Consider the following 20,628-nt stretch of genomic DNA (forward strand, 5'->3'; position numbering starts at 1 on the left):
TGATGATGAATGATGTGTATTAGTGTTGGTGTTTAAACTCTTAATATGCTGTCAGTGAGTCATGTTTGCAAGCGGCTAACGCATGTTGCACTACTGTTTACATTTTTGCGACGGCCGGTGTCATGAGCAATTGAGTCCCCCGTGGCAATTCTGCCCCCCTAGGACCCCGATTGGTACCTAGCACTAATGCCTGGTCAAAAATTTGTCATTGTGATATCTTGTCTGCGTTAGCGGTCTAGCAAGCTAATTACGTTGTACAAAATAGACGCATACTAATTTTTAAAATAAAAATAATATAATAAACTAATATTCATGTTGCAGACACGTCAGTACTTTTGTGTCATCATCAGCTTTACAAAAACAATACTTTTTGACATTTTTTATTATTGACATTTGTTGTAAACGTATGTAATATTCCTGCAGTATTCTTGCGGGATTGTGTGGTATTACTTTTTTTAAATTTCCACATGATTCTTTTATGTAATATTCTTGCAGTATTTCCTGTAATATTCTGATGGTATTACTTTCATTTTTCTATAGTATTTACCACAGGATTTTGTTGTAAAGTGTGTAATATTCCACCTATAGCCTCATTTATATACTACTTTATGAAACATATAATTTAAAGGTGGAGTGTGTAAATTTTAGCGGCATCAAGTGGTGAGGTTGCAAATTGCAACCAACGGCTTAGTCCACTGCTGACCCCTCGCTTTTGAAACACATAGAGAAGATACGGTAGCCGACACCACCATCGAAGACAACTTAGTAAAAAAATGTGTCTGTTAAGGGCTACTGTAGAAAAATGGTGGCACAAAATGGCGACTTCCGTGTAAGGGCACCTTCTGTGTATGTAGATAAAAAGTTCTGGTTCTAAGGTAATAAACACATAACGGCTCATTATGAAAGGTCTTTATACACCCCTAATAATATAGTTTTGTATATTATTTTGCATTTCTGTCAAGAGATCCTTCTAAAAATTACACACTGCACCTTTAAAAGACAACAATTGTAATTTTAACAACGTTCTAACTACATAAATCATAACGCGATTTTGTAGGAATTGTAATAAGGCGCTAAGAAAACTACCCATGAGGAGTTTTTTCAGCCAATGAAATCACGCGGGGGTCCTAAGGGGGCAGAATTGCCAGGGGGGACCGAATTGCCGGGTTAGCTTACATACTTGCTTAAATGAGTGCAAAATGTTAGTTTCTGTCGTCTTTTTTATTGCTTGGATTAATGATGAATAATGTGTATTGATGTCGCTAATGTCTTCTCAGTAAGTCTGTTAGCACTAGGTCAATATATGTTGCACTATAGTTGGACTGCGAGGAGATTGTGTCAGTTGACCAATCAGAGCAGAGTAGGCTACCGAAAGGTGGGGTTTAGGCAGACTGAGTTTTTGAACGGCTTTACACAAATTGTTTGGGGATCTCTGAGAAATGACAGTGTTTTTTGACCTTGCATGCATTTAAACCTGTTGTTAGGGACTCCTTAATAATATTAGGAAGCTTAGAAATTGCACCTGACTGGCACTTTAAATCCTAAAATGTTAACATTTTTTATAAAAAAGACAAATCTGGAATCTGAGGGTGCAAAAAAATCAAAACATTGAGAAAATCACTTTTAAAGTTGTGTAAATGAAGTCCTTAGCAACTTCATCAACTCACAAAAATAAGGATTTTATATATTTATGATATGAAATTTACAAAATATCTTCATGGAACCTGATATTTACTTAATATCCTAATGATTTTTGGCATAAATTGTGACCCATACTATGTATTTTGGTTTTTGCTACAAATATACCCAGGATGGTTTTGTGATCCAGGGTCACAAATATGTTACCAATAAAAGAAAATTCACAGATAAAGACAAAAAAACAGGTAAAAATAACAATAACCATGTAAAATGCTATTGAATCACTGAAATATTAACTTAAAATGTCAGGAGGTACTTCAAGTAAATATTTTAGGTTAAGGGGGTTCGGCTGACAAAAAAAGCCCTGATCTATATTGTAATGCTAACCCCAAATAAGATCAATTGATTCATCTGATTCACCCACTGTACAGACAAGCTCCCAAACCCAACACCAGGTGGCACTATAACAAGGTCATTTATTTTTGAATGAAAAACCTGAAAAACTTGCCTTGATAATACCAATGGTCACACAGTTCTCCATGTCCTATTTCACATAACATTTTGAATTTTCTGGAAAACTTACGTTTTCAAACTCCTACTTTTTTACACAACTGTAGTTTGCTAGTCTGCACACATCCTCTGAAAACCCTCCTGATAAGAAATTATAAAACTATGCATATGTGTGTGTTTTATTACTTCATGTCGTCTGTTGTCACAGAAAGATGAGCCTTACCTCATGGGAGTTCGTTCCGTGAGCAACACGTGTTTTGCAAACTGAAAGAAAAAAAAAACACAGAGAAAGAGGTAGTGAATATGTCCATTTAATAACATGACACTTGAGTAAGTCATTTTACTATGGCAGTGATGAATGCTTAATGCTGACTTTTGACAGACACGGGTTCACTCATAATGCGTGGTTATGAAGTAGTTCCAGGTTTATAGCAAAAAAAAGCACAAAAAGACAAAAACCTTTGTATTTTTTACAGCAAACACACTAGGGCTAGAATGTATATCGAGTTTGTAAAAATATATCAATATATTTATTGATATACACTCCTTTTTTTTTAAATAGAGCTCCCCTAGAGGTAAACATTTGATTTTTACCATTTTGGAATCCATTCAGCTGATCTCCGGGTCTTAGTCTAGTAGCCAGCCCATAGAGCCCCATTGTGAACCCGGAAATGTTGAGTACACCAAAGTTTTATTGCATGAATGGGAAGTATAGGTCCCCAACATACAGAAACTGCCGGATGCTAATTTGCATATGTTGAGCAATTTGCATAATTAGCATAATTAGCAATATTAGCTTAATTGTCCATTTTGGTCACATATTTTGCACTGTATGGCCAATTTCTACAATATGTAAGTGGTTTTAGAGGTTTTAGAGGATTCTGATTTCATTTCTGCCACTTTCAGACTTCAAAATGGTAATTCTATAACAGATTTGGATTAATTTAGACACTTTTTTATTAATTTCGAACAAAATTTTAGGTTATTTTTATGGTAAACACTATATTCTCACATTTCAGAATCACAAGAACTCATGCTCTTTGATGTGAATGTTGATAACCTCAATATGTTTACATTTCTTGAGGTCTGGTCATGTTTTTACAGTATGCAAATAAGCTGTTGCAGTGAGCTGTTGTATATACAATAAGTATGTTGTGAAGCAAAGGAGCATAGTCTATTTTTAAAGTCGAAATTATCCTTGCCGATATTTTTATATTCTTATTTATGTTTTCACATTAAGATAAAAGGTTATAATGAGTTATAATGACTGTTTTGTTCAGTACATTGTGAATTTCTATTCAGATCCATTTTGTGAGTGAATCTGGTGTTCAAAAATTAGTAACCATTATTAAAAAAAAATGTATTCTTTTTTTAAATTCAGACTTCTTGTGATTTGATCAGGAATGGATTAAAAACATTTGATATTCAGTGTTCTTGCTGCTTTCTCAAGTTGTCGTGTAGTATTAATTTAACCATTCGGATCTAGGTTTACACTTAAAGTTCGGTATTTTACACTTAAAGCCCTGTTTTCAGATTGTTTATGATGAAATAGTGAAATAGCATCTTTTGCAGCGATTTTTGTGTGAGCATATCAGTGAACACCCCTGACCACTCGCTGAGTTTCACGTCTTTGTAAACGAAAGTTTAATGCATTTTAGAAAGGATTGTTCCAGTGCACCATTAAACCCATTGTAGAGGTGTGAGGTGAAATACAAACACCCAAAAATTCTCAGGGCAGCCACATATGTCGAAATTTCAGCCAAAACCGTTCTATTTCATCATAAACAATCTGAAAACAGGGCTTTAAGTGTAAAATACCGAACTTGTCCTTTAAGTATTTTCAAAACAAAGAGAAAAGTTTTGATCAAGTCGAAATGTCAGGAAAGAAGTGTCTGTTTGCACCATGCAGTGGCAAAAATAGCGACTTTAAAATATCTTTACAATCAGAGGAACTCTGTAACCTTGGATGGAGCCCGTATGAAATTTACCGAAAGTGCAAAAGGCCCCCAGCAGTGAAAGCACTACCTCCTACAGAACGTTATATGCGCCTTCATGGAAGACGTGCCCACCTACAGGTGCTACTATGAAAATCAGCTGACCAGCCTGATCCACCAGTTGTGGATATCACCGTGTTTGGATGGGACAAAAAGATGGGTCTAAAGGAAGGAGAGGAACTGCTTATGCCCACACAGGATTCAAGTCCAGTTGCTCCTCCTGCTTTGTTAGATGTTGTCAGCTGTGGTTTCAAAGCTGTGTTGAAACCTTGTACATCAGCACAGTGCAGCTGTGTAGCTGCAGGTCTGGGCTGTACCAGTTATTGTTCCTGCAAAGGCAATGATGGTATATACTGCAACATACTTACACAACACCAAGAAAACAAAGAAAGAGATGAAGGGTCTGGAGAAGATGATGACAGAACAGAAGAGAATAGTGAAGATGATGAGGCTGCCTTTTTATTAATTGTGAGGCATAGCAGTTTGCCTGAAGGTGGTAGCCAGTGTGTGCTTTGTGTGGTGCGGAGGTAAGGCCCTCTTGGTTAGCCTTCCGTCTGGCGGGCTGACCCGGGTTGCCCAGACTCAGTTTTAACTCTTCCGTTTGGCGGAGTTTTAACTGGGTCCTCGTTTGACTTTGCGACTTGCGGACCAACCTGGAAAGCACATCTGCCATTCTGGCATGGCCCTAGTGACTTGCGGGGCCTGTCTTGTATGGCATGTATATGTTGTATATTTACATGTTTGCATTGTTGCAGAGGTGAAGCCCTCTTGGTTAGCCTTGCGTTTGGCGAGCTGACCCGGGTTGCCCAGACTCAGTTTTAACTCTTGCGTCTGGCGAAGTTTTAGGCCGTTTCCAAATGTCAAGGACACTTCCTTGGCAGGACTAGTCCTTACAAGTCACTTCCTTCAGAGGCTAGGCGAGGCTCCTTTTAAGCATTCGGAGAACACGTCAAATGGAACAGGCTAGCAAGTGCACGTCATTACGTCATTGCGTGATTGAAAGGTGTGCTTTCGGTGCTGCGCGTATAGGATTGTGGGTGATTTCAGCGTGTGAAGAGCGCGAAGGATACAAATATGCATCCTTTCCTGTATATGGGATATTTCTCGAACGAAGGACTCAGTCCTTGGCTGAAATTTCGAGGATCCTCGACATTGAAACAGTCCTTCGACAGACGTCGATGACGTAGCATCCTCGAAATTCTGGCTTCCGAGGATCCTTCCTTGACATTGAGAAACGGCTTTAGTTTACCCGATTACTATGTATCATACAGTTCCAGGATCCAAGTTATGTCAAATACCCGCATTGCTTTTTAAGGTAAGTGGTTGCAATCAATTTATTTAAGCTACATTTAAACAAAAGTTTTATATTTTATTTTACGTTACTAATCTTTTTTGTTTAAATGTAGCTTAAATAAATTGATTGCAACCACTTACCTTAAAAAAAATGATTAAATTCAATGAATAATTTTTTTCAGTGCAGGAGGGGATTCAGCCTCACTCTCACTATACCCTGTAAACAATGAATCAACATTTATAAGTGCACTCATGATTCTGAAATGTTAGATTATTGTAATTTACCATAAAATAACCTAAAATTATGACTGAAAGTAATAAAATTTTGAATAAATAAATCAAAATTTGTAATAAAATTAGCTGTTTAAAATCTGAAAATGCCAGAAATGAAATCAGCATCATCTAAAACCTCTAAAACCACTCACATATTGTAGAAATTGGCCATTTAGTGCAAAACATGTGGTCAAAATGGACGATTAAGCTAATATTGCTAATTATGCAAATTGCTCAACATATGCAAATTAGCATCCGGTAGTTTCTGTATGCTGGGGACCCATACTTCACATTTCTGCAATAAAACTTTGGTGTACTCAACATTTCCGGGTTCACCTAGTTGGCTACTAGACTATCTGGTGGTACCACTTTTAGCATAGTTTAGCATAATCCATTGAATCTGATTAGACCATTAGCATCATGCTCAAAAAAGAACTATACTCTCATTCTGACGTAATAATCAAGGACTTTGCTGCCGTAACATGGCTGCAAGAGGCGCAATGAGATTACGCAGTGCTTGAAAATAATCCCCTTGGTAATTTTCAATAGCAGATGACTATTTTCGGGCAGTGCGTTATATCATTGCGCCTCCTGCAGCCATGTTACGGCAGCAAAGTCCTTGATTATTACGCCAGAATAAGAGTACTCATAGCCATATCGGCCTAGAAAATCGCAACTTTTAATTTTCCGTCTGTCTTAGTACACGATGTAACTACAGATGAGTCAAGTTTTAAATAGGAAAAATATCAAAACTCTTTGGTTATTTTTAAGCGCAATGCTAATGGTCTAATCAGATTCAATAGATTATGCTAAGCTATGCTAAAAGTGGTAACGCCATACACGAAGATCGGCTGAATGGATTCCAAAACGGTACAAATAAAGTGTCCCTTTAAAGATCTAGCAAGAGGCAATACAGTATTTGGATGTTATGAGCACATCTGTAAAACAGCAGAGGACAAAAGAAGCACACATTAGGTGGCACAGTGGTCCATGGGACTGCAACATACGGGTTGTATTCAGGTCCAAGTTTAAATGTGATCCACTGTCGTTTTGCATGTCATCATTTATCTAATTCATTTATCATGCACTTAGAGGATAAGTGCACAAAGTCGATGTGGCATTTAGCGGATTCTGATAACAAAGCAGTATTTCTGAAAGACGAGCATTAAAACTGTTAAAGCGTAACTAAACCCCTGGTCAGAGCCTGACTCCACCCACTGGCAATATTTGAAAAATGCAAGAAAAGTGGGCAGATCCAAACGAAGATAGAGGGGACGAACTAAGCTTGTACCAAGTGTGTGGTGAGATCGTAACAAGGGCGTGGTGAGCTTGAACCTGCCTACGTCACGAGTCATTTTTTGGACCCAACATCCAATAGGAAAATTCAACTGCAGTAGCCACCGTTCAACCTGAAGAGGGCAGCACTCAGACGTTTTTACACCATATATTGTAGTATTGAAACACTTTATATCCAAATGTCAAAACATTTACTAAAATCAATGAACAGCACTAATAAAGCATCATTCTTACAGATCATTAACTAAAAAAAGTTGGTTAAGGGTTTAGTTACTCTTTAAGTTTTGAGGTCCATTAAAGTCCATTAAAATGAGAAAAATCCTGGAATGTTTCCCTCAAAAAACATAATTTCTTCTCAACTGAACAAAGAAAGACATCAACATTTTGGATGACATGGTGGTGATTAAATTATCTGGATTTTTTAAAGAAAATTGACTAATCCTTTAATTAACATATAAGCATGCCAGAGCATTCGGTCAATATCATCATCTAATTTTTGACGGAGGTGGCCTTTAGCGGTTTTTGCATCTGAGCTCTTCATTTCCGTTTTGTTGTCTAAAGATGTCAGGCTTTACACAAGCAAAACAGTGGCCAAACAGATGAGGAACAATAAAAGAGTGCGCAAATTATTCTGACTAAAGTAGTTGTTGGATATTATACAAGCCATGTGTAGAATTTTTAAACCTGTAAGTGTAATTTTATGATAGCAGTATCTGTAAAGTGACTGTTATAATGGGGCAATCAGGTATAATGACTATGCTCAAATGAGTGAATGTGTGCTCCTCTTAGTCTGTGCATTTTCATTTTTTATTTCAGGATTTGAACTTCTGCTTAAAAAAGCTATTTTGGTTTTAGATAAAGTGTATATAAATACAGTGGGTGAAATAAGTATTGAACACTTCAGCATTTTTCTCAGTAAATATATTTCCAAAGGTGCTATTGACATGATATTTTCACCAGATGTGGGTAACCACCCAAGTAATCCATACATACAAAATTGCTTTTTAATTACTGATCGTTTCAGCTTTTTGCATCTCCCTTTCTTCCGTGTTCAATACTTTTTTCCCTGTGTAATTTCACATTATTACGCATCATTTAATTTCTGAAATTATTTGTTTTGGTTTCTTTGTATGTGTGGATTACTTGGGTTGTTACCAACATCTGGTGAAAATGTCATGTCAATAGCACCTTTGGAAATGTACTTACTGAGAAAAATAGTGACGTGTTCTATACTTATTTCACCCGCTGTATATAGTCAAAATATGTAAGGAATAATTGACGACGGGCCATTGAATTATAAGAAAATAATTTACTTGAAGTGCCGTTACACCGCAGGTGTGCATTATTTTCAAATAATTCAAAGGACCGGAGTCAATTATTCCTCTTATACCACGGTTACCACAGACATTGCTCTGGTGCCTATTTTTAAGACATTTGAAAAGATAGGTGTGCGGTTTACAGAAAAATAATCAACACCCATAGAACATTTCTCAGCCAATCAGAATGCAGCATTCAACAGACCCCTGGTATAAAAAAGCGTAATATATCAAACATATTTAGCCATTCAGCCTAAAATTACTGAGATAATTTTTTTGAGAATATCGCCCAGCCCTAAATCACATTGGCATTCTCGAACGCTCATCTATTACTCCAGCAAATAAAATGTCCTCGAAAATCTGACAAAACAGAAATTTGTTTATACTGTGATACTTCAAGTTCTTGAGAATGAATGCACATCCAACAGTCCGTGATCAATTATTCCTTACTTAACATCCTGTTAACAGCTGTTCAAAATTAAATGCACAATATTTATTTTATAGTCTGATGAGCATGTCAATGTAGTGTTTAACTGCACAGTTTGTTGTTGTGGTCACAGATAACAGAAAACTGACTGAGTGACACATCACTTCCTGTTTCAGAGAGGAAGAGGCGGGACTTACTGAAGGGAAATGTAAGACCGTGCTGCTCGATCTGCTCCAGTGTGTCTGGCCCACACTCACTGTTCAGCACCATAAACGGAGGAGAACATATCCGGTCATCTGCAGAGAAATAAAGAGAGATAAAGATAAGTCCGGCTGAACTGCACAGATACTAATAAAGGAAGGAATTTCCATGCTGGTCCGGGCTGGTTTATGGCAGCTGGTGATGTTCTCCAGGAAAACTTCACTAGAAGTGTTGGGCTTTCGAAAGCCAATTCATATTACCATTTAATATCAAACTGACCCAGTTTTATCCACATTCTTAGAATGCAGCCTTGAAACAGGTCAACTTACATTGCTTTGTCTTGATTTAAATAATGAACAGTGTATTGACAGCATGTTGATATCGCAAAAATAAGTCCTGACAGTGTGATCAGGGTTTTGTATCACACTGAAGGGGCTTATTTTGTGATAACAACTGTCTGTCTGTACATTATCCCATTTAGTACACAGCTATTTACCTTATAAGTAAGGTGAGGAACATCAAATATTGATTCGATTTTTTTAAGACTTTCCGCGTTTGAGTGTATATATTTACTTTCGGTTTTAAGATAAGACAAGATATCAAATGTCACAAACACACTATGTGGGTTAATCATTTATAAATATAATGTCATATATGTTATTAAAAGACGTATGATATTAAACTGTACCTGTCAAAATGATTTGCAGCATCTGGGTTACCGTGTGTTATTAGTTTTGAGCGGTTGTTATCTGGAAATAACAAACCTTTGATTTTAATAATTGATTTCAATGTATATGTATATACCATACCAAGCTTATATATCACAGAATGTTCTTCACATTATCTAGGATGATTTTATATAGAAAACAGTAAATCACAAAAAAATTACTTTAGACTTTACTTTTCACATTTATAGTTATATATTTGAGAATTCTAGGTACTTTTGGCTACTGCTCAAATCTAACAGCATGGCACATTTTATCAAATACAATAAAAAACCTTGCTTTGTCCGCAAAAAATTATCGCGGCTGGTGTGAATCGCTCAATAGGGACCTTTTGTTTTGATTCAAGAGATTCACTGCACCGAACATTTGTTGCGATTATTTATGTTTGGTGTGAAAGGGCCTTTAGTAGGCAGCTGCCTATGAAGGCAACCTATTCGTTTTTGACAGTGCTTGTCTCTGGGTAACCAGCTACTCTGGGTCATTTAAGCTGTGAAGCAAACACTATTTAATGATACTGTAATGTATCTAAAATGTACTGTAAAACTAAGCAAGTGCAGTTTGCCGGCATATTAAACGTTCAGTTTATCATATCTGGCTTAGTCCCAATGATTATACGCACTGAAAAGGATGATGATATTTGTATAGAATAGATGATAGCCGCAGTGAACCTCGTAAAAAAACTCTCAGAGCTCTCACTGTCAAAAGGTCCTCTGTCATCAGTTCCCCTCTGCTTGCCTTTACTTCCCTATTTACTTTTCTGACTGGAGAACAATGGACACAAGGCCTGACTCACTCTGCATAATGTAGGAGCCATTCAATAGAAGTCCTGCAATTTGACCTCCGGGTTCAAGGCTTTGTTTGAAAATACTGTACTTTCATGTCCAGGGTACGATGAGAGTTGAAAAAAGTGTCAATAGCTGTTAACAGGGTTCTAAATTAACTTTTTTGATCTCCAGCCAATGTGGCTGGTAACTTTCTAAAGTTACCAGCCAATCAGCATTTCCACTAGCCAAATTTTTTCCAGTGAAAATAAGAGAAATTATGAGTGCCACTGAATGCATTTGATAATTTTATTAACATTGTTGGCATGAAAACACACATAAATGTAAGGCTTCTCCCAACAAGGCTCTCTTTCAATACGTCCTGTCTTGGCAGTTTTAATTAACGTTAGGTTCTATGATGACTTCGGGCACTCTATTGGTCCTTTACTGCCTCTGCCTCAACTTAAAATTATTAGTTCCCACCACGAAGTTGTTCGTTTCATTTTTTCTTTCGCGTACATGTGACAATCCTGACAAAACATGACGAGATTTTGGTGATCAAACACAAACAATATTTCCTCTAATGTTTGAGACCTGACTGAGGATGTAATTTGTCTTACCTCCCTTAAACTCATCGTCTCCTTTCTGCTTCCCTTTTAATGCTTTGCACAAAACATTTCAGATGTCCATATACAGAAGCTAATAATGATCGAGTCAAACTAAGATTTTCATTATTATTTAGAAACTTACTTTAGTTTCGTCATGTTTTCATAAGCTGCTTAGTCAATAGCGTGGCGTCAACTTTTGAATGCGGTTTTGCGTGCATGAACGCAAAGATGCGCGCGGACATGGATTTGTGCTTGTATGCGTCAGTGCGACTGCTGCGTCGCTTTTACAAGCGTAAGTTGGATAACTACATTCAATATAGATTTGTTTTGCCGCTATTAATACACTAGTTAACTGCTAAAATTTAAACTTGAGAGTTACGCTGGGGCACGTTCCGCCTTCCTTGTGTTTTGGTGGACGCGCTCCACTCGTTTCCATGGTTTCTCGCGCTGGTTTCACTCAAACTGCGCGCAGCCAGTGGGTGTATGAAACATCATCATGTAGCATTACGGCACAGTGTGCATGGGAAATGTAGGAAGTACTGCCAGAGGGATAAATGTCCGAGAACAGAGCAATATGTATCATTCATGCAATGCCTCATGCATCACCGGTCAAACTGGCGGGTAAGTTTTAATTAACACCCGCCAAAATGAATTTTAATCCGCATTTGGCGGGTTGGCGGGTGTTAATTTAGAACCCTGGCTGTTAATAAGTATGTATGTATGTATACGAAAACTAACAGGAGGTACATTATTTTTGTATCTCAACTGGTAGAGCACTGCCAGTCCTTCCAGAAAAACAAATTTTTATTGTTATTGTTGTGGGCAAAATCCTTGATCTTGCGGCACGTTTTCTTAAAAAATGTGATGGAATATGCCGGATATTTATGCAATTTTATGCAATGGAATTGCGGGAACTTGCCGCATTTGCAGCTTTTCATTGTTGTTCACGTTGCGTAATTACTTCACTTCCTAACATTCCCATGACAACGGGAATTAACTTAATTTGAAGTTAAAGTGAGGGCAAAATTTTAAATAGTAAGTTTATATTGTACAATCGTTTTGATTTTATTCGAAATGTAATGCAGCAAAAATGTTTTACAATGTAAATGTAAAATATTGGACAAAAAACTACCAAAACAGTAATACAACCCAAGCAGACTCTTCACTTTTACCATACGCAACCACTTTTAACTCTTTCGAAAGAGTTAAAAGTGGTTGCGAACATTTGACGAGATATCTCGTCAATTAAGAGAAAACGCTTCCCTGCCAGTGCTATTATCCACCAGGTGGCGCTTCTGCAACTTATACAACCCGGAAGTAGCGCCTCATGTGAAAGAGAAAGAACTCTGTGTATGTTTTAAACATAGATATAAAGGCTAGATGGCTCGTCCGCGCTGCTGGCCAATTGAGTGCAACGTCCGCATTTTGGCGGCCATCTTAGGACAGGGCGCTCGCTCACTCGTAGCATTGAGTTTTAATGATGCAGGTACTTTTAAATGACCATAACTTGCTTAATTTTTTACCGATTTTCAAACGGTTTGGTTTGTTATAAACGTCAAAGATGTACCTATGACACTGCATACCTATACTAAAAATAAAAAATAAATTCATGAAACATGTTAAAGCATCCAGAATTATAGCCACGTTAATAACGTTTGTAAAAACCCAAACCGTTTGAAAATCGGTAGAAAATTGAGCAAGTTATGGTCATTTAAAAGTACCTGCACCATTAAACTCAATGCTACGAGTGAGCGAGCGCCCTGTCCTAAGATGGCCGCCAGGTGATGCCGTTAGGGACTCCGCCTTGAGCCATCTAGCCTTTATACATATCTATGGTTTTAAAGATCGCTCTGCATCTGATCTCTATCAAAAGTCCTTCACAAAAATTTAATTATCTCAGCTTTTTGCTCAAAATTGGGTGTTTTTGAAGAAACTTACCCATATTTGAGAGGTGATAAAAAGAGAACTAATGAAGGTAGGATGAAATGTTTTTTTTTAAAGCAGAGGGTCTTCTTTCATTTGGTATATTGTTTGTTTATATATTTAAAGGAGCACATTTTCTGGAAGGAATTAAACCTTAGTGAAAATCATGAAAAATGCTGGCTCTGGCTGGCAACTTTAAAAAAAAAAAAAACGCTGGCGGTGAAAGAGTTAAAGGGACATTTCACTTTTTTTGAAAATATGCTCATTTTCCAGCTTCCCTAGTGTTTTTACAGTTTTGGAATCGATTCAGCTGATCTCCAGGTTTGGCGGTACCACTTTTAGCATAGCTTAGCATAATCCGTTAAATCTGATTAGACCATTAGCATCGTGCTAAAAATGACCAAAGAGTTTTGATATTTTTCCTATTTTAAACTTGACTCTTCTGTAGTTACATTGTGTACCAAAACCGCAATGATATTATGCAGTGCCTGAAAATAGTCCCCTGCTATTGAAAGTTACCAAGGGGACTATTTTCGGGTGCTGTGTAATATCATTGCGCCTGCTGCAGCCATGGTACGGCAGCAAAGTCCTTGATTATTACGCCAGAATGAGAGTATAGTTCCTAACCATATCGGGCCAGAAAATCGCAACTTTTAATTTTCTTACTACACGATGTAACTACAGAAGAGTCAAGTTTTAAATAGGAAAAATATCTAAACTCTTATTTTTAGTGCGATGCTAACGGTCCAATCAGATTCAATGGATCATGCTAAGCTATGCTAAAAGTGGTACCGCCAGACATGGAGATCGGCTGAATGGATTCATAAAAGCTAAAAATCAAAGGTTTAACCCTAGGCGAGCTGGAAAATGAGCATTTTTTTTTAAAGTGGAGTGTTCACCCAAAAATAAAAATTCTGTCATCATTTATTATATTATACATTTCTTTGTTCTGCTGAACGAAAATGATTATTTTTGAGAAATGTTTGTAACTAAAGTTTTGGAGCACTACTGTATTTTTTCCTACTATGGAAGTCAATGGTTCTGCAGCGTGTAACATGCTTTCAGACAGACACCAGGTTCAGAGCTGTTATCTGGGGAGATAAGGCTTCTTTTGGAGGTTTTGATGGCGCAGCACAGGAAATGAGTTGAAGAGTGAACCCACAACAGCCTGATGACGCGGCTCTACACACAAGCAACTTACCGAGGACTGTGATTACATCTGAGCACTAACAAAAGTGCTGATGAGCTGCTGAACATGGCTCAAAAAGCTCATATTTACTATACAATTATCTGGTTATCACGATAAGCTACCTTTCCTACTTTCAATCATAGCTTTGTGTACTAGGTTTACTCTTGGCAAAATGTTGAACGCTTCCTCAACTGGGCAAAGGGGGCCTTGCTTAATGGTACCTCAATCACCGGCTGTGAGAATTATACCAGCGACCTTTGGGTTGCAAGCCCAACTCTTTAACCATCAGGCCACAACTGTATTATAGCACCTTAAAAGTAGTCACATCATTGAAGTAGCCTACAAAAACATAGATGCTTTTAAAGGGATGCTTCATCAAATAATGAAAAATCTGTCATCATTACACACTTTCATGTGAAGCACCATTCATTTTTATACAATAATTTTTTCTTTCGATGAAAGTTAGTGGTGCTTCTGATCAAATGGTTACAAACACTCAGAACAAAGACATTTTAACAAGTGAGTAAATGATAACAGAATTTACATTTTTGGATAAACTTCCACTTTAAGATAGTACTAAGTCTAAATAGATTTCCATCTATTCTGGGCTTTTTAGTTAATGAGAAACATTTTAGTTTTAGTGTTTTAGTTTAATTTTTGAACACTGGTGTATATTAATATTCACTTAAAGCAAAGGGGACTCATTTAAAAAGAGAACTATAAGAACTGTTACTGATCGTGTGACAAAAGTTCCACATGCAGCTTCTCGTTAGCCAATAAAAGCACACACTGGCCATTTACTTCCTGTTTTGTCTGCCTTGTTTTTGAGTTGCCAAATGATAATATCAGTATTGAAATATCCTGTTGAAACTGCATGTGTGTTGCTGGTTTCTTATCAGAACTTGTCCATTCATCCACCTGCTAGCTATTTGTTCTCCTATTCCAAGGAAAAGGTAGATAAGACATTTTATAAAAGCCAGTTGAAAAAGACACAGAGACCTACAGATGTTTAGTAGTGTGAGCAAGCTACAACTATTCATAAATAAAATATAAGCAGCCAAGTTTATAATACAGTTTTGATGTTAAGCTTTCACTTGTCGCCTGTTACAATAGAACGCTATGGGGAAAGTTTCAGCACCAGAATGAATGCCAAAATATTTGCACACTTAAGAGATCAAATAATAGATTTTTAACCGAGTATGTCTATTGTGATAAACAGTTTAAACTGTAAACGCTTAAACAAAATTATAAGGACACGTATTCTCTTTTTTTTACAAGCTGGGAAACAAGTGAAATATTTTCCGGTTGTTCTAAAGCAGAACATCAGATGGAAAGTTATAGTGCACAACCTGTACAATGACATAAAGCAGTTACAGGGTTTGTGTATCTGATGGCTGTTAATACATGACTTATTATTGGAACTTGAGACTCCATCTCAATCGTTCGAGGGCGATACTGTAAATAAAAGAAAGAGTAATGGGAAATCCTCATGAGCAATTACGAATGCTTCCCGATGTTCCTGTTCCTATCTAAGCGAGAGTTCAGTATTAATCTTTACCTCTGTATAAACATTCCTGGCTCTCCGCAGACCTGCCGGAGCCAGCCGAGACGTTTATGGGATGTTTGTGGAATGTTTTGAACACGTTTATAAAGCATCGCTATGGAGCTTCTACTAAACAGCACCAACGTAACTTGTTGTGGGTTTGTTAAGGCCTACCTTAACTCTCAACTTTGCAGCCTTTGGTGAACAATTTAGACAGTGAGAAATTTGGTTAAACTGAGTCTCTTAAATGACCAAATGTTCCCTTCAGATGCACACCAGTTTAGTTTTTTGTAAAAACTTCTTAAATGTCCTAAAATAACCTAAGCCTAGTCCTGGATTATTCTAAACCCTGTCCCGTAATGTTTAAATACTTTATCCTTGTATTATATTTGTATGCCATTAACTGTATTTTCAAAATAATATTTCCAAATAAATGTAAATTTTCAAATCTTCCTTTCTATTGAGTTTGTTAAAATAACTCCATGAAAAAGATTTTCTGGAAAAACAAAAGAATCCTTATAATAAGCAACGGATTAAATAAAGGTGTGAATCGTTCCCTTATAAAGCCTGAAACACTCTTGTCTTCTGCATGGAGTCCTGTACGTGAATAACATAAACAACGAGTGGAGGAAAAGTATTTCACAAGTGTAAATTCTGGTTCTGCTTTGTCTCCGCAAGCAGGAGGACAGTGTTTAGGTGAAGTCCTTCAGGATGTGCATGAGTCATGTGGACGACAGCGAAGCCAGGAAAAGTGGCCCTAATCACATTGCTAGCAGTCTCATTAGGAAACGGCCTCTTATTTCTGACAGAAAAATGAATGTGAAGTGAGGACGAAAAGCGGTCATTATGACACCAGTGAGGGGGCGACTTCCTGTGTGGAAAGCCATTAAACAGATACAGACAAGCATACGCGGATCGCACATTACTCACTATTTCAGTTAGGATGCTGTCTTAGGGGATGTTTATACCTGGTATTAAAGGTACCATAAAATTGAAACATTTTGTGATCCAATCGACCAAAACTCATCTTAATACCAGGTGTAAACAGCCTCTTAAAAACAACTCGGTGGGTTTGAAAAAGAGCCCAAAAGAGTTAAACCAGTAATCTAGAGCGGCTGCCATGCTTGTTGCTATGGTAACCACTGTCAGGCATGCTCACTGTTGTTGAAGAGAGGGATGTGAGTCTGTGTCCGTCCGTGAATGTGAAAGGGCGAGAGAGGGTGACAGATGGCCAGCAGTAAGGACTAACATGGGTCAAAAATGAATGCTTATTGTTTGAATTTATATTGCAGCCTGTTTAATGTTGCTATGTAACTGAACGCATTAAATGTGTCTTTCATGTTTCCTTGAGATAAGCGGTGGGAGGCTCTGAAATGAGGGCGAGAGGAGAGACACAGACTGGGGGTTTACAGATGACTGTGTTACATAACCATCTGTCATGTCTGGTTCAATAGAGTCCGGACACACACAAAAACAAATATAGACACTGACAAACGTGCCTGCAGAGTACACTAAGGCAAAATGCCCAAAGCTCCCAAATGTGTGCAGTATTGTGTGTGTATGGTGGGGTGTTTAAGGTAACTGATGGTCATTAGCAAAAATGTCAATTCTAAGGACCCCAGAAAAATATAAATTAATTCATGCCAGTGTTAAAATTTACAGACTTTCTCTACTGCACGGTAAAAACTTCCTTGTACTTAAATTTGAAAGTTTAATTAAACAAGTTGGATTTACAATTCATTTAAACGTTTTAGTAAGGAGTTGTTATGAATTATAAAAGTTATTTTAACTTTTTTTATAATTTCTAGCAACAGCTAACTGGTCAAAAAATTTGAAATTAATTGCAATTTTAAGTAGATTTTTTTTACTTTTTTTACTTAAAAACTTAAGTTTTTAAGGATATTTTACAGTTTTACAGTGTGAGAAAATGGATTAAAAAAACAACAATGGACGTGTTTCTAGGGAAATGCAAAAAGTGATGCACCGGTCTGGGAAATGTTTCGGTTCACTTACCATTTGTCCATGGAGTTTACATATAAATTAAATTTCATCCCCTGAAACAAGTTCATTGTCGTGGGTTTCAAAACATTTTTGTATTTGAAGAGTTAATTAGCAATTAGTTACCACCAAAATCAGTATTGTATCAGGTCAGTTTTAAAAAGTAAATTCTTGTTGGAGCCGATGGTGAAGTGGGGAGCTCTCTGCCCTTTCGGTGAGCCGAGTTCGATTCCCGGCTTGTGGTCATTTGCCGATCACATACCCCTCTCTCATCCCTGTACTTTCCTGTCCTCTCCTAAAACTCACTGTTCACTCTTTCCCCGCCATTGACGAGATATCTCATCAATCAAGAGAAAACGCTTCCCCGCCAATGACGAGTATTTCCGTCTTTCTGCAATACCGCTATTATCCACAACTTTTTAAACCCGGAAGCAGAAAGCTGCTGCATGTCCGTGTCTGTTTTAAAGATCGCTCTGAATGGGATCTCTATGAAAAGTCTGTCACAAAAATTGAATTATCGCTGCTTTTTGCTCAAAATGTGGTGTTTTTGCAGAAACCTACCCATATTCAAAAGCTGATTACAAAAGAACTACTCAAGGTAGGATGAAACATTTTTTTTTTTGAAAGCAGAGGGTCTGTTCTTTCATTTGGTATATTGTATGTTTATATATTTGAAGAAGAACATTTTCTGGAAGGCATTAAACTTTGGTGAAAATCATGAAAAACGCTGGCGCTGGGTGGCAACTTTTTTATAAAATGCTGGCGGTGAAAGAGCTAAATGAAAGCAAAAACTGGCCAAAAAATATCAAAAAAAGTAAATTCTTCAATTTACGCAAAATCCAATATACGCCTGTTATTCTGTCATCTAATATAAATTGCTAAACCAATCACATCGCACCATTCCATGCATTGTAAACAATAATGGCGGCGCTTTAAATACACACGAAATTCTAGTTTTTTCTCATCTACTTTGTACTTCGTGATCAACAAAAAACGAAAACAAAATAGTTTGGATGGCATTGATAAACCTGCGGTGGTTTTCAGTGGCGGGGAAGAAACGTAAGCCATTAAAATAGAATAATTACACGAGAGGCACTCGGGCGTTCTCACATGGCATCATGCTTCTGTCATGCTAACACATTCACCCCTTATCCAAAACTTTCCATTATTTTACTCAAAGTCAATGAAAATCGAGCAGGACCAAAACATTTTACAGCTGATCGCTGTCAAAAAAGTTCAGCGACGACATCCCAAAGATGACAGCAGCAATGACAGTGTTCTTAATATGACAAAATATTTGTTTTGATTAATGCCATTAAATGTTTATTTTTTTAATCCGTGTATACCACTACTCAACTAAATGAATATAACATGGCAAAGATGAATGCACATTTATATACTGATTCAATAGATTTATAGCATTCAAAAACTTTTCATGGATTTATTGCATTTTGCGGAAAAAAACAGTTTTTATAATAAATCTTTGAAAATCAAATTATGGATTTAAATTTTTTATGTTATTATAACCTAAAGATGCTATGTGAAAGTTTGTAACAGAAAATAGGGGTTTCATCTTGTCACTTTCTTGGTATGGAAAACTAATTTTTACCCCAATTAGTCAAAATGGAATTATTGTGTTTTGAAACTAAACTCTTCATTCGTTTGTGTTGCGGGTATTTGCAGCGCATTTCTGTATTTGTTTGTGTTGCGGATATTTGGGGTGCTTTCTGTATGTTTTTGTTGTAAGAATTTGTAACGCTTTTTTGTATTTGTTTGTGTTGTGAGGATTTGCAACGCGTTTCTGTATTTGTTTGTGTTATGAGAATGTTTAACGTATTTCTGTATTTATTTGTCAAACTGATGAAGATGTTTTCTTGATTTGCCGGGGGTTTTCTATTTGCATGTGCAGTGACCCTCTGTCGGCCACCATACAGTTGCCCTGGCCCAACATACGTATGGCGGCCATGTAGCACATCCACTTTGCGCCTATACTGTACTTTACTCAACATGGGAAACCGGAAGAGCTAGTGACTAACGTGTCACACAAATCTGCTCACCATAGACCATGGGTCTTCAACTGGGAGTCCAAACTGCAGGAGGTCCGTCAAATGATGTTTAATCACAAGTTATTTTTTGATAAGAATGTAAACCATATGTACAAAACATTACATGCCCCCTATAAGGTGCACACGTGTGTGGGGTAAGGCTTAAATATCTCTGTTTTACACATTTATTATCAGGGGTTCCCTGATCCATGCCTCTCTCGTCATAGGGGTCCCTGTACCATAAAACGTTGAAGACCCCTGCCATAGACAGATTCATGATATCTGTAATGTCTTATGTGCTATATCTTAAAATATTCATGTATCTAAAAGAAAGATGTAACCCAAAAAGTAACTCAAAAGCAAAAACTGAACTCAGGAGCAAGAGTGTTGAGCCCCATTACCTCTCATGCGGTCCTCTATCCGGTGGACCAGCTGGTAAGACTTGCAACGATCCAGCAGAGTTCTGATGGCTGGAAGTGGGTCCAAAATGATGGTCTCTGGGTGAGCGTCAATATAATCCTGCATGACCAACGAACAGGTCAGAACAATGACAAACATGACTAATTGTAATCTTTAACATGCTGTATTGTGGGGCAACACAATTAATAATAAAAAAAGAAACAGAATTACAATTACGGGTGAATTCGTTTTCGACTTTTTACTAACAACATAGCTAGCTCTCATAATTATTTGTTATTATTTAGTTTTGGATGTTTAGAATTTACCACGCAGCTGCTTGACAGAAAGTTACAAAACATTTCAAAACTTTGTAAAATCTAATGGAGCCGCGGTATTAAAACATCCGCCCAAACGTTCACACTCCCAATTCAACCACGCCCCTTAAACGTCTCATTTGACTGGCTTGCTAAAATAAGGTTAGTTAAACAC

The 20,628-nt window shown here is 37.2% G+C and overlaps 1 protein-coding gene across 1 annotated transcript in view; it reads right to left on the reverse strand.

Annotated features, from left to right (window-relative positions):
• Positions 1–20,628, reverse strand: part of LOC141362530 (inositol-tetrakisphosphate 1-kinase-like) — a 71,833-nt gene that overhangs the window by 9,121 nt on the left and 42,084 nt on the right. Inside the window, exons 5-7 of the mRNA XM_073864753.1 lie at positions 20,142–20,259; positions 8,945–9,043; positions 2,372–2,412 (exon numbers count right to left, since the gene is read on the reverse strand). Of these exons, the coding sequence (XP_073720854.1) occupies positions 2,372–2,412; positions 8,945–9,043; positions 20,142–20,259 (258 nt within the window). The remainder of the gene's footprint in view (positions 1–2,371; positions 2,413–8,944; positions 9,044–20,141; positions 20,260–20,628) is intronic.

The sequence above is a fragment of the Misgurnus anguillicaudatus genome, unplaced genomic scaffold (genome assembly GCF_027580225.2).
Source record: "Misgurnus anguillicaudatus unplaced genomic scaffold, ASM2758022v2 HiC_scaffold_28, whole genome shotgun sequence".
NCBI classification, from domain to species: domain Eukaryota; kingdom Metazoa; phylum Chordata; class Actinopteri; order Cypriniformes; family Cobitidae; genus Misgurnus; species Misgurnus anguillicaudatus.